General features: G+C 39.3%; 1 protein-coding gene across 1 annotated transcript in view; it reads right to left on the bottom strand.

The window, feature by feature from the left end:
- The window catches only part of LOC109030999 (MBT domain-containing protein 1), a 30,706-nt gene that overhangs the window by 11,439 nt on the left and 4,296 nt on the right, over positions 1-14,971 (bottom strand). Inside the window, exons 5-11 of the mRNA XM_019042263.2 lie at positions 14,696-14,890; positions 14,176-14,305; positions 13,413-13,547; positions 2,988-3,105; positions 1,902-2,026; positions 943-1,202; positions 354-593 (exon numbers count right to left, since the gene is read on the bottom strand). Of these exons, the coding sequence (XP_018897808.2) occupies positions 354-593; positions 943-1,202; positions 1,902-2,026; positions 2,988-3,105; positions 13,413-13,547; positions 14,176-14,305; positions 14,696-14,890 (1,203 nt within the window). The remainder of the gene's footprint in view (positions 1-353; positions 594-942; positions 1,203-1,901; positions 2,027-2,987; positions 3,106-13,412; positions 13,548-14,175; positions 14,306-14,695; positions 14,891-14,971) is intronic.

The raw sequence follows: 14,971 nt of genomic DNA, 5'->3' as shown, positions 1-14,971 counted from the left end.
TTTGAAAGTCTACTCAATTGACTATGTCTCCTAATGAACAACCCCTCATTAACTTATGCTCAAACATTTATATTACAAAAATTCCAATTTTTAAGACAAGCTTCTACTAGAAATTATAATTATACATCACAGATCAGATTCATCTTGTCACGTCACTCCCTCTTGAGGCTTCCTTCTGCCTTTGAACTTGAGTTTGGCGCCTGGAAATTTTTTCAATTTTTCAACAGATTAATACTGTTTTTTCAAGTGGTAAATATTTGGACCCAACTTCTCCGGTCATGCATACTTTTGAAGAAAAAAAAAATCAGAAAAGGTAATAACCAAGTATCAACCTAAATTCAGAGGTTACAAACCTGGAAGCTATTGAAGAGGTTGACTGGCGCTGCCGCAGAACCAGTGGTTGCAAGGTATTCATTCCAATTGAAAGTATTCGGTAGATAGCCTTTTGGAGGGGTGAGCGGTAGTTCATTTTTGGCACAGAACCCAATAGGGAAGATACACGGGGATGTAATATGGTAACAGAACCAATCCACTAAGTTTGGATCTTCATCATAACAGTCAACCCGGATCATCAGGTAACCGTCATTTAGGACCTGTGGAAAAGTTGAATGATCGTTAGAAAAGCCCTGTGATAAGATCTTTAATACGACCAACATGATTCTTTCTATAACATTCAAAGGTCATTTCTTAGTACTACTTCTTTAAGATACTCAAAATATACTCGAACTTGTATTCAAAATAACCTTTGCTTATGAATAGGTAAAGCGTTCCGCCAAACATAGCAGCAGTTTTAAATAGAAGACAGCTCTTCTTTTTCCTTTGCAAAAGCTCAGCACATGCCAATGGTTCCATCTTTCACATGAATGTCCTAAAAAAAAAAAATGTGTCAACAGAGTTTGTAAGACAATAAGTATCGATATCATAAAGAGAGGGCTTTCTCACCTGTTTAACAGTGGCTGCACAGATTTCAGACAAGTTAAGCGGATCTATTGCTTCAAGTTTCATACCCTCTTGGAAAGCTAGTCCAGAGGGGAGATGCTTGTAATCGACCATTGGGAAAAGGTCTTCAGTTGCATCGTCCTTATCCCGCAAGCCTTTGGAACATCGGTCCACATATGCTGGAGGGGCATCCAATGTGTGGCCAACACGTCTGGCCCAACCGACAGGATGGATGAGGGGGGAATCTTCATGACACCAAAATACTGAAAAAAGACGATTTCTTTTTCACTTTCTGACTTTTTCTTGCATTTTCTAGCATAATACTCAGAATTTTGAGAGGAATTTAAGTAGGAATGCTTCAACTTAGTCACCGTTTAATAATGTAAATTACAATTGGACGTCATTGAGGAGAAGGGATCTTGAAAAGACAGTCTTAAAAAAAGCTCGCATCTCCTCAAGCTCTCAATCAGAGTATGTAATTTTGAAAACCCTCTTTGTAGATTGGTCCATTCTGTTGAATTTTTTCCAAGAAATTGTGAAATGGCACATGTAAGGTTTCCTTTATGCATGGTGTCTAGTTTTCTTGGCAAAGCTCATTCCCTGATTTTCCCTGATTTTCAGGAGCTCATTCCCTGATGAAAAACCTAAGTTTTCTCCCACTTTCCCGGGATTATCTTGGGGAAAAGAATATAATTTTCCAGAGTTTCAGATATGAATATTGATTTTAATTAATCTTACAGCAGGAAATCCTGCAAGTTTTAATTTATATTTTGCCATTAAGATCTCCCTCACAAAAATTGGCATTTTTTAAAGAGGTTGAACAGAAACTAGAGGCGATTTTGTCACTGATCTCATAATATCGTGGAAACGTACACTGTTGCTCAGTCCATTGATCAGTTGAACCACTGACGTGGCCAATAAGTATTAGATGACATTTTGTAGGTATTATATTTTGCACTCACCATCTTCATTAGGTTGAGAATCGTAATACCTCAGTTGCAGTCTCTTGCCTACAATTTTTTCAATGGTTGCTACTTTGACATGAGATATTCTGTTTTTATCAACAACTTCCAAGTTGAGGTCACACCTGAAAAGAAATCATCACAGTATAGAAAAATGTATTGGGTCGTCATGCTATGGAGGATTAAACATAATTTCATTTTGCCTCTTTCTTTTCAATCAGAAGACAAGAGACACTTGGGAGTAGGCTCAAGAATATTGGAATGTTTCATAAAATTTTAAGGGTTTTTTTCTGTCTCTCCCTTTTACATTGCCCTAATACAGAACTAACATATCGGCGGTGAGACTCATAAACCACGTATCTCATTTGCAATTTTTTAAAATTTCCGCTTCTTTTTTATTTCTTTAAAGGAGAGTAAAGCAACGTCACTCCTCAAATTTTTCACAGAATTTTCTTTGCCTAAAAAAGAAAAATCAAGAAAGTTTTGGAGAATTATTGACGTTGAGTATTTTTCCAATTAGAACATTAGGAAATCCGCAACGTTACAAACAGAGATACGTGGTTTGAGAGTTTGGTTGATAATATGTACTCTATGATAAACAAACAGCTAAACCACACGACTAAAAAATGAATGGCTTTGAATATACTTTCATGGCGCAGTTTGGTTATCAATGTTGTGTCATTAAGAACCTAACGGGAGATACATGTATTATGGCAAATGTGTCTGTTGTTGGCTTAACCATCCAATGAATCCTCAAGTCCTAACTACGCATACTCACTATGCGACTAAAAACTTTTCATTTTATCTTTTTCACTGCCTAAGTCAGAGAACATTAACTTGACAGTAAATAAAGAAAACTGAAAAAAATACAAAAAACCCTTTCATAATTTCAGAATAGAAAACTATCTAGATTGAAGAAAGATATATAGAACTAATACATGAGCCCGATATCTGAGAAGTTCAAAAACTGAGAGATATTATTCAGTAAATAGCCCAATGAAAGAGCCTATTTAGGATCATACTTTCATCCTTAATTTTTGCGGGAGCATGCAGCAAGAGAAATAATCCAAACATTAAATTACTCACCTGAATCTAGATTTCATACTATCTTGAACTTTAGAATAAAACGTCGAGGGCAGAGTTCTTGCCCCTGTCAGTCTTCGAACGAGGAAATCCTTCCAGTCTTGGAACTTATTTTCTATTGCTGAAAAAAAATTTTAAATTATTAATAATAATAATAATAATAATAATAATAATAAAACTGCAGGGAGGACTGTCTATGGTCTGGGGCATTCACGCACCTCCAGTCCCGAGTCACTTTCTGAGCACTCCCTTTGTGCCAGGAAGTACTTCAATAAAAAAACCCAACCCGGGGTGTAAGCAAACCGTGCCCATCGGGTCTCTTGGCATCGGGTGCTTCTGAAGGTGTCTACCCACGGTGCCCTGGGATACCGGGCGACCTCCCAGAGTACGTAGCCTTACCCGGCGAAGAGGCTGCCGGGCGGACCGTCCAAATCCTCCTCTACTCGTGGGAACAACATGGATTCCAGAAAAATTACTAAACAACGCAAGAACTCTCAAATCACCCTAGCGAATAGGGACAGAGATGAAGAGATGAACAGACCAACAAACTCGAGAACAAACCGAGCGGACCCAAGAAATGTGCCTACAAACACGCCACAAACTCTCAGCCCGACTCAAGTACAACCTTTGAGTAGCCAGCCAGACTCTCAGCCCAACCATACAAGGACGCGAACAAAATGGAGCGAGGCAGAATACAAAGAAGTCATGTGGTGCTACCTCTACATCAAAGAAAGCACAGGCAGCTGCAACATGAAGTCCATTTACAATCTCTGGAGAAAGAGAAACCCAGCTACCCGTCCTTATATTGAAGCAAACAAACTTGCAACCCAACGCAGGTACATAGAGAACCAAAAGAAACTGAATGAGATGCAACTCTCCGAAATCAAAGCAGACGTCCGTCTCCACCTTGGACAGACATCTCAGAGCCCAGAAAATGAGACAGAACGTTCGCAAAGCAGCTCAGCCAACCAAAAAGATCCAGAGGATGAGGGAATATCGTCTCAAGTAGCCCAATCCTCACAAAGAATTAAATGGACTCAAGAAGAGTACAAAGAAATCATGTGGTGTCACTGGTATACTAAAGAAGGTACAGGCTTTTGCAACATAAAGGAGACGTACGATTTATGGAGAGCTAGGAACCCTGACACCCGATTACACATCAATGCGAATAAACTAGCCACGCAGAGAAGATACATAGAAAACAAAAGGAAACTTAGCGATGAGTTGCTTGAAGAAATTAAAGCAGATGCTATTGCCACACTAGAAGCATCAACTGTGGAACATGCCGGAGAAGCCCCCCAAGTGGCACCTGATGCACTGGATGATATCCTATCCCAAGACATCCTAGCCGAGCTAAACATCTCAAACCAAGCGTCACAAACTCCTCCTGGAAACCAGCAACCTACGAGCGATGAGCTGACAGAGACCAACCCTGAGCCGTTAGCCCCAACGCCAGAACCCAAGTCATCACAAAACGAAAAGCCAGAGTCACCAATTAGGAGACTCTACCAAGAAGTACTGAAGATGACCTTAGAGGAAAGAGAACCGATCAGAAAACTGAACGGCGCAAAAAAGGAGAAGGAAATCCTTGCACGGGCCAACAGTGAGGTGAAGACTATACTAGAAACCGAACAGGAATTGGACCTCTGGAAAATAAATTGCTTACTCTACGCGGCAGCTCTAACAGTCAGTGATGAAGCAAACAACCCAAGACCAGTAAAAAAGAACAACGCGAAAGAAACGAAACCCCTGTGGCAAAAAAGGATCGATAACAGAATAAAAGAGCTGAGATGCAACCTTTCAGTGTTAACTAATTTCAAGGAGACTAGCAAGTCTAACGAGAAGCCAATGACACAGCGAGTTAAATCAATACTAGAAAAATACACTGACGAAGGAGAAGAATACAATATTGACAATGTAGCCGAGCAACTTAAACAACGCATATCAGTGTTCAGCCAAAGGATCAGGAGATACAAAAAACGATCTAACCAATATAGGGAAAATAGGATGTTTGTAACTAACTGTAAGAGCTTCTACAGAAAAATCAAAGGGGACGGAGCAGAAACTGGTGCAACCCCTAAGAAACAAGAAATAGAGGAGTTCTGGAAAGGAATTTACGAAACTCCCACAGAGCATAACACCGAAGCGGACTGGATTAAGGATCTAAACGTCGAACATCAGATGGAATGGACTCCCCTAAATGAGGCAGAAGTAGCGAATGTCCTAAAGAATCTTGCGAATTGGAAAGCACCCGGCCCAGACAAGATACAGAGCTTCTGGTACAAAAAAATGCACCCCATCCACAAGTATCTAACAACAGAATACATAAAACTACTGGGGGGAGAAGAGTTCCCACCTTGGTTAGCTAAAGGGTGCACGTACCTGATACCGAAAAACAAAGAAACAGCGAACCCAAAGAACTTCCGCCCGATCACTTGTCTTAACATTATGTACAAGATATACACCGCTTTAATGGCTGGCAAAACTTACAAATATTTAGAAAGTGCTGAACTCCTCCCAATAGAGCAGAAAGGGTGCCGAAAAGGAGCAAATGGATGCTTAGATCAACTCCTTATATCCAAGACTGCCATTGAAGACTGCAAAAGGAGGAAGAAAAATCTATCCGTAGCATGGCTAGACTACCAAAAAGCCTTCGACAGCATGCCACATAGCTGGATCATACGAGCACTGGAAATAATGGGAGTCCACCCAAATCTAGTCAACGCGTGTAAGAACATGATGAAACACTGGGCAACTGTCATCCAACTGAACGGAAACGCGGGCCAAATCGTAACTTCGGAAATCAAAATCAGGCGTGGAATCTATCAAGGAGACGCATTCTCGCCCCTTCTGTTTTGCATAGGACTAATACCCCTATCGAAGAAGCTGAACGAACAACAGAACGGATACGACCTTGAGGATGGTTACAAACAACTGACACACCTTCTTTACATGGACGACTTGAAACTCTTCAGTAGCAATGAAACAAAGCTTCAACAACAGCTTAAAACAGTAAAAGAATTTAGTGACGATATCGGAATGAAATTCGGCCTGGATAAGTGCGCCAAAGTGACTTTCAAGAAAGGAAAGTTTTTTAAAGGTGAAAATGTAACCATCGACAATGAAACCAGCATCAGACAACTAGACCCTGGTGAAACTTACAAGTACCTGGGCATGGAAGAGAATTCAGGAGTGCAAAATACAACAGTCAAAGAGAAGGTCAAGAAAGAATACATCCGAAGAGTTAGGGCAGTATTAAAGACAGAGCTGTCAGCAAAAAATAAGATTTCGGCCATCGGAGCACTTGCAGTTCCCGTGCTTCAGTACGGATTTGCAATCCTAGACTGGAAGATGACAGAAATCCGAGCTCTGGACGTCAAAACAAGAAAATACCTGACAATGTACAAAATGCACCACCCATCCGCGGATGTTCACCGACTCTACGTCAGCAGAAAACTGGGAGGAAGAGGGTTGAGACAGATAGAAGCAGCGTATAAGTCCACCATTATCAGTACGAAATACTACCTGAGAAAGAAGAGAAATGAAGATCTGTTTCTTAAATCGGTACACGAGGCGGACACCCAGCTGAACACGCTACACTCGATTACCAAAAAAGCTGACAAGTTTGAAACTGAGTTAGAACAAAACTTTGAACAAACACCAGTTAAAAGCAGGAACCAAACAATCAAGAAGAAAATAGCCGAAACCTTAAGATCAAAATGGACCGAAAAGAACATGCACGGTCAGTACCCTCGCTTACTGGAAGAAGACAGAGTCGAAAGCACTCTTTCAACCATGTGGCTGAGCAAAGGAGCATTAAAAGGAGAAACCGAAAGCCTAATTGCAGCAGCCCAAGACCAGGCTCTTAACACTAGGTACCGAGATCGGAAAATACACGGCAGAGCCCGAGACAGTAAGTGCAGAATTTGCCATCAGCACGAGGAAACTATAGATCACATAATATCGGCGTGCCCGATCCTTGCCAAAAAGGACTACATAGAACGGCATGACAGAGTGTGCACCCATCTCCATCATAACCTGTGCAAAGAGTACAATATAGCAGTCGAAACAAACTGGTACGAGCACAAGCCAAAAGCTATCACAGCAACGGATGATGGACAAACAACTATCATATGGAATGTTCCTGTCAGAACTGATAGGACGGTTCCGAACAACAGGCCTGACATCATACTGCGAAAAAGGGGGCAAACTTGCTTGCTTATCGACGTGTCAATCCCAGCGGATAGGAACATATCATTGAAGGAAGCCGAAAAAAGACTCAAGTATAAAGACTTAGAAATCGAGATAAGTAGAATGTGGAAAACGGACACGAAAGTCATACCCTTCGTAATCGGCGCGACGGGAGCAGTCTCGAAAGAATGGAAGAAATTTAAGGAAGAAATCCCTGGGAAGCACTCTCTTGTCACAGCTCAGAAAGCAGCAATCCTCGGAACTGCTAGGATACTGAGGAAAGTCTTAAGTTGAAAACCTTAACCAAAGAATCCATACTCATTTGTTCCCCCACAACCTAAACCCCTACCCCACCATCATCGACGAGAAGCAACCTCTGGGTGGGCGTCTTAGGACACAGTTCTCACCCCGGTTACTGCAAACCTTATCGTCGGCTGTAAATTGGCCATTCATAGCCAAGTTAACACCGGCCTCAACCCACTATACTCTCTCTACCAATGAGCATTGTTTGCTCACGTGAAGAGAGCCCAACTACCCAGCAAAGCTGGAGATAACTTCGCATATAATAATAATAATAATAATAATAATATATTTATTAATGCAACAGCCTCATGAAATTCATACAAAGGACGACGGACCGGTCTTATGGGAAAAGTGGGCCCGGTTAAATCGGCTGGCGTTTTGATATGTTGTAGGTCTTAACCTACTGATCAAAAGTGTCAATGGGCATTTCTCCCTATCTCGAAGTTTTACCCCCCATTTTGGGGGTCAAAGTTGCCAATTCGGCGTATATTTGGCAGTTTTGACACCCGGGTTTATTGGTCGCCTATGAGATTCTTTGATGGTTTCTTGAGTCTTTTGTATCCTCTGAATAGGCTAGAGACCATCCGAACTCAAAAACTGACAATTTCGCCTTATGGGTAAGGGGGGGGGGGTGTTCACGCCACCGATTTCAGAGTCGGCGAGCCGCATTAAACCGATTCTTTCGCCATGTTTTGGAGAATTTTTTATGCAAATGATTGCGACTGCATCTAGAAAGGTCGACTAAGATGCAGCTCAGAATATACCCCCGGGCGGGGGGGGGGGGGGGGGTGCGACCGAACTCGAGCAGCGTAACTGGCTTGCGCGGGTCGGATCAAACCGATCCTTCTATTATGTTTTGGAGAACTGTTTTGCAAGTGACTCAGGCTGCTTCTTGAAAGGTCTGAGATGCAGCTCAAAATATACCCCCCCCCCCCCCGGGGGGGGGGGGGAGGCGAAAACTGGGCCGAAAAGCCGACCTAACTCAGGCAGCGAAACTAGCTCTCGCGAGTTGCATCAAACCGATGATTTTGTCATGTTTTGGAGTTTCTTTTCCATCCCAATGAAACAGACTGCATTTCGAAGTGTCGACTGAGATGGAGCACGGAATATGCTGTATGAGAAAGGAGGTTTCTCAATCCGCACCCTCCCTTGCAATAGGATCTCTCAGCATAGGTCAGTGTGGCACTGACACTAGTATAGTGGCATTTTTTACCACCACCATCACTCATACATAATTCCGAGGGTCGTTTTAGCTGACACGCATTTCCGACTGAGCCCAATATTTCTATAAGCGAAAGCTAATGGTGGAGATGATCCCTACGGCTGAGACGTATATAACGTCGGTTGATTTCAGAAATATATCATCTAGGTGATTTTTTAAATGAAATCGCACATTATTATCGAGCATTAAACAGTTTTGTAGAATGCCAAGAAAGGCACGGAAGAAAGCAAAGCATTCGCAAAAAGGCAATATATGCAATGCAATCAGTTCTGAAGGTATTTGACGAGTTCTGGGTTTTTCATTCTTTCTACTGGAGCTCCATAAGTAATGGATCAAATCCTGGAAGCTCTCAGTGCAGAAAGTGCGGCGAGCTCGCTGAGATTTTTTTACGTAATCAGAAAATCTAAGAAAAAAACAAGGTCATGTACTTCTTCTTTTTAATTTTTTTTCTTTTCAAAAGCAAATAACCCTTCCCCTCGTCGAAATTCTGAAATGCATCAGGATATGCTGAAAATTGAATGATGCGTTAAACGGTATGAAGTTTTAATCGTCCTAGCCACATTCAAAAGTGTCACTCTACTAGTGTCAGTGCCACACTGACCTATGCTGAGAGATCCTATTGCAAGGGAGGGTGCGGATTGAGAAACCTCCTTTCTCATACAGCATATTCCGTGCTCCATCTCAGTCGACACTTCGAAATGCAGTCTGTTTCATTGGGATGGAAAAGAAACTCCAAAACATGACAAAATCATCGGTTTGATGCAACTCGCGAGAGCTAGTTTCGCTGCCTGAGTTCGGTCGGCTTTTCGGCCCAGTTTTCGCCTCCCCCCCCCCCCCCGGGGGGGGGGGGTATATTTTGAGCTGCATCTCAGACCTTTCAAGAAGCAGCCTGAGTCACTTGCAAAAAAGTTCTCCAAAACATAATAGAAGGATCGGTTTGATCCGACCCGCGCAAGCCAGTTACGCTGCTCGAGTTCGGTCGCACCCCCCCCCCCCCCCCGCCCGGGGGTATATTCTGAGCTGCATCTTAGTCGACCTTTCTAGATGCAGTCGCAATCATTTGCATAAAAAATTCTCCAAAACATGGCGAAAGAATCGGTTTAATGCGGCTCGCCGACTCTGAAATCGGTGGCGTGAACACCCCCCCCCCCTTACCCATAAGGCGAAATTGTCAGTTTTTGAGTTCGGATGGTCTCTAGCCTATTCAGAGGATACAAAAGACTCAAGAAACCATCAAAGAATCTCATAGGCGACCAATAAACCCGGGTGTCAAAACTGCCAAATATACGCCGAATTGGCAACTTTGACCCCCAAAATGGGGGGTAAAACTTCGAGATAGGGAGAAATGCCCATTGACACTTTTGATCAGTAGGTTAAGACCTACAACATATCAAAACGCCAGCCGATTTAACCGGGCCCACTTTTCCCATAAGACCGGTCCGTCGTCCTTTATGAGCTTAACACTCGTCAAATAATATAATGGAACAAAATTTAACATCAAATAAATGTAACAAAAATTTTAACAAACAAATAAAAAACAGTAAATGAAGAACTAAGACTTAAGACTTAGGGGACTACATTCAGGCAATTTAGGGATTGGGGAGATTTGCGTCGAGATATTCTTTTAACTCGTAAAAAGGGTTTTCTATGAAGTAATTTTTTATGTTATTTAGGAATAGATTTGAATTTTCTGATTTAATGAAAAGTTCTTTTAATGGCTTGGGAAGCTTGTTAAAATATCTGATACCTCTGCTTTCTAAGCTATCCCAGTCTACTTTTTCCCCCCGTTTTTTTTCAATTTTTGCTAGGATATTTCTGGTTTGTATTTGATTATTAGTAATTAATTTTTCTTTGATGATGTAGCCTAATTTAATTGATTCCTTTATTGTTGAATATATATACCTAGAGAAGACAGTCATCACATTGAACTCTGGGAATAGTTTTCTACAAGAGTCAAATTTTTTTTTGTTTGCAATAATTCTTAAGATTTTTTTTTGAGTTAAAAGAATATCTCTGGCACCTGTTGTATAGCCCCATAATTGTATGCCATAGCTAATTATGGAATCCACGTTAGAATGGTAGTACAACATGAGGGACTCCCTATCTATTTTCCTATTAAGTTTCCTAATAGCAAATGCCCTACTTGCAATTTTTTTCTCAATATGTTTTGCGTGAGAATGCCAATTTAGTTGTTGGTCGATGAAGAAGCCCAAATATTTCACTGTTTGATCTGTCTGAATTTCCTTATCACCGATTTTGACCGATTGAAAATCTAATATATTTTTAGTGAAGTTTAATATAAAGGTTTTAGCAAAATTTAATTTTAGATTATTATCCTCTACCCATTTGTTGACTCTATCGATGACCCATTTAATTTTATTTTCTATATCTACCCCTTTAACTACCACATTGATGTCATCAGCGTAGATTACTGTTTGAAGGTCAATTCCATTGTCCTCTAGAAAATCTGGCAGGTCATTTATGTATATAAGAAATAAAAGTGGACCGAGCAATGAGCCTTGGGCTACGCCAGCGGTACTAGGTGTGAAATTGGAATGATATTTTCGGCCATTTTTCGATACTTCGGTTGTTTGAAATCTACCGGAGAGGAAACTCCGAACCAACTTACAGGCTTTAGTGGAAAAGCCATATTTTTTTAACTTTTCAATTAAGATATCGTGATCAACTAAGTCAAAGGCTTTCGACAGATCAAACTGTATGCTTACGATTGACTCTTTAGAACAAGCATTTTTTAGTTGCCTTATTTGGTTTAGGAAGGTCATGACCGCTAAGCCTGTATTTTTTCCTTTTCGGAATCCAAACTGCGATGAAGTAAACAGATTGTTTTTTTCAAAATAATCATAGATTTGATTGTATAGAACTTTTTCGAGAATCTTTGACAAAAAAGGAAGTATCGCAATGGGACGATAATTTTCCAGATCTTTTTTGGAGCCTTTTTTATGTAGCGGGAGAATTTTGGTTAATTTTAATGATTCCGGGAAATTCTCTGTGGAAATTGTTTCGTTTACTCCTTGAACTATTGGATCCAGCAGAAGTTCCAAATTATCTAACAGTAATTTGTTGGGAAATTCATCCAAACCAACTGCCGCTTTTTAGTTCAGTTGTTTGATAATATTTTGAACTTTGTACTTTGTGACGGATTTAAAATCAAAGGAATTTTTGTTTTTATTTTTATCTCTCATTAAATTACGAGCTAGGGCTGGACTTCCTGTTTTGGGAAATTTTGCCCTGATGTTCACAAAGCTGTCATTAAATTTGTTCGCAATTTCTACTGGATCATCAATTAGCTTCCCATCCATCAGGAGGTCACTTACATTTTCGTAAACGACTTGACATTCTAAATCGTTTTTGATGACCTTCCATACCTCTGCATTTTTTTTACTGGCAATGGCTGACTTTATGCGCTCAACATTTTTTGAGTATCTACAATTACTTATGAGTTTTTTTATCTTTTTATTTGCTCTGTTTACTAATTTTTTATATTTTCTCAAATTGTGGAACTAGATGAGTTCCCAGTTCTTGTTTTTTTCTTTGATTAATTCCCCTAGTTCAATTTTTTTTAGAGATGGTAGCTCAAAATTATCTGTTTTCATTTTTTTCACTTTCAGCGGGAAACTACTGTTGTAGTTTTCTACAATAGATTCATGCAGTTCTTGTAAAGTTAATTTTTTTTTCGATTTTATGTAGTCACCTATGGCATTTTTAAAGATAGTGTTATTTCTTGCAGAGAAATATATTTTCATTATGGGTTCTGTCTCATTACCTTTTAGCTTTGTTTGTGAAGCAATACTACAATGGTCGCTTAGAGTGGAGTCAAAGACATTTATATTCCCTATATCAAAATTTGAAAGACAGTTGTCAAGGAGGGTTTTGGAGTTTTTTCCTATCCTTGTGAACACATTTTCAACATTGAGCTTTAGATTAAAGGATTTGGCCAACAACCTAAAAGAAGCGTTATCTTTGCATTTCGAGTCGTTCATATCGACATTGAAATCACCGTAAATGGCTACTGTATTTTTTTGCGGTTTGAGTTCGTTAAGCAATTTTTCCATATTACTAAGAAATACCTTGAAATTTCCTTTTGGAGGTCGATACACTACAAGAATAAAAATTGGTTTTAAAAGTTGCACTTTTTTTATTGAGGTCACTTTGATACCTGTTATTTCAAATCCTTCTTCAATCGCTAAAGCGGTACTGCGGTAAGCGGTACAGCGGAATGCGGTACTCAGAATGAGAAAAGAAACATTTACTACTTGTAACTACCATCAATGAACAAATAGTCTTATAAAAATAAAATTCGACAAAGTTTAAGATATGCAGTTACTGATCTATATTTAATTCTTGGTTACTCAGTAAAACCTTTGAATCTTACAGTGAAAGACCCTTCTTGAATATATTCTATCTACGTTTTGATTTTAAAGAGTGAGTAGAGGAGAAGAGAGAATAAATTAGTCAAAACAATGTGCAAGCAACTAGACTTTTTAGAAGTGTAGACCCCTCCACACTATCACCGATATTGGTTATTTTAAAAATTCTGTGCTAGTTTAAGAAATTTTATTTACCTTTCAAACATTCAAAATTTTAGGTAAAGGAAACGCATCAACAAAATATAACTTGCTGACAACCTTCAACACTCATACGAGTTAGCAGAATGCAAGATTTTATGGTTCAAAATAAATTTTCTAACTCACTTTTAGGAGGTATCAGAGGTTTCCCACGAGTGGCACACCAGCCGACTGGGTGTACTGATGATGAACATAGATTCACCCAGAAATCTTTACTACAATTATCACCGAAACCTTCATACCGTAGTAATGCTTTATAACCTAAAATTCAAAGAACACGTTTCAAAATTAACAGGGGAAAAATAAAGAGGCAAATAGCAAAAGCAGAATTGTTTGTACTGATCTTTCACTTCAATATGATCTCAAGACTAGTTTCTACATCCTTGCAAGCTCTTTGACTTCTGCTGACAACTTATTGCGTGAGACAAAAGCGATGATTTTATCTGGATTTTTTAGTAATGGAACGATTTTTACAGAAAATTTTCATTGTAAAGTAATTTTTTTTTTTAGATAAAGGAATTAAAATAATTAAAAGAACTTTTTAATTCTTGATAGAGAAACTAAACAAACATTTTGTAACAATAACCCAGTTAAGTTGACAAGGTACATGACAATTACGCCACGATCTTTTTTTGACACAATTCAAAATACGTTGCATTCCTTGTTATGTAAACATTTTGCTACCCTGAAATTAACAAACAAAAAAAGAACCCACAACAAAGAAAAATAATTTCTTAACTCAAAAACTTCAATGGATACTTCAAAATTTTTGAATTTATTGCGAGTTCCAGCAGGCTAATTGAGACTGGTAAAAAATAGCATGTGTATTATTGAGGTGCTAAAGAGGTATTTCACAAAAAAAGAGAAATAATAAAGATGTGAGCGTTACCAGAAATTTCTAAGACTGAAGCAACCCAAAATGAATCAGGGAAATCTTCTGAGAAATTATCACAATCAGTGTTCTCTACTTCAACCTTCATTCCAACGATGACATTGTCCCAACAATCACTCATGGGGGCCTGAAAACCCAAACATCTTATATAAAATTCATTGAATTGCACGATTTCAAATTAGACTTGTTACTTTCACATGAATAAAAAGTAAGTCAAACTAGAATAATCATTCTCATAAGTGCCAAAATATGTTAAATTAGAACTGGTATTCTCTTAGTCTGTCTAAATTTACGAAAAAAGAGTCAACTTGTCTGCCTACAGTCATGACGATTATTGGATGAGTCACTGTGAGTCAGTTCATAAAACATGTTTTATTTAACTTTTTAAAGACACTGAGTGATTCGTTTTTGCGTTAGTTATTTCCAAAAATGTTTGAATCTAGTATCAGAGAAAAAGTGTATTAGTAACAAACATAGCACTTCCTCGTCGAGGAAATTTTTGTGACTTTAAACTTACGTGTTTGAAGTTTGAGACTGGAGCAGCTTGAAACTCCGGGTCATTCAGTTGAAGTGACCAGTTGTAGGACTGCTGAAGCTCTGAGTTTAATTTTTTATCTGGTGGAAAAGGAGGCTCGTCTGGGAGAAATAAGGGTATTGGTGGTGGAATTTGAGGTGATGGTTTCGATGGTGGATCCACCTGCATGTCAGAGCTCTGAAAGTTCAATAAATAAATTATGAAAAACAAAGATCTTAATTTAGTGAATTTTTACTGTAAGTGAAGGAACCAAATCGA

This window comes from Bemisia tabaci, chromosome 3 (assembly GCF_918797505.1).
Source record: "Bemisia tabaci chromosome 3, PGI_BMITA_v3".
Lineage (NCBI taxonomy): Eukaryota > Metazoa > Arthropoda > Insecta > Hemiptera > Aleyrodidae > Bemisia > Bemisia tabaci.
Note: the sequence above shows the minus strand (reverse complement) of the source record. Positions and strands in the feature narration are given on the sequence as shown.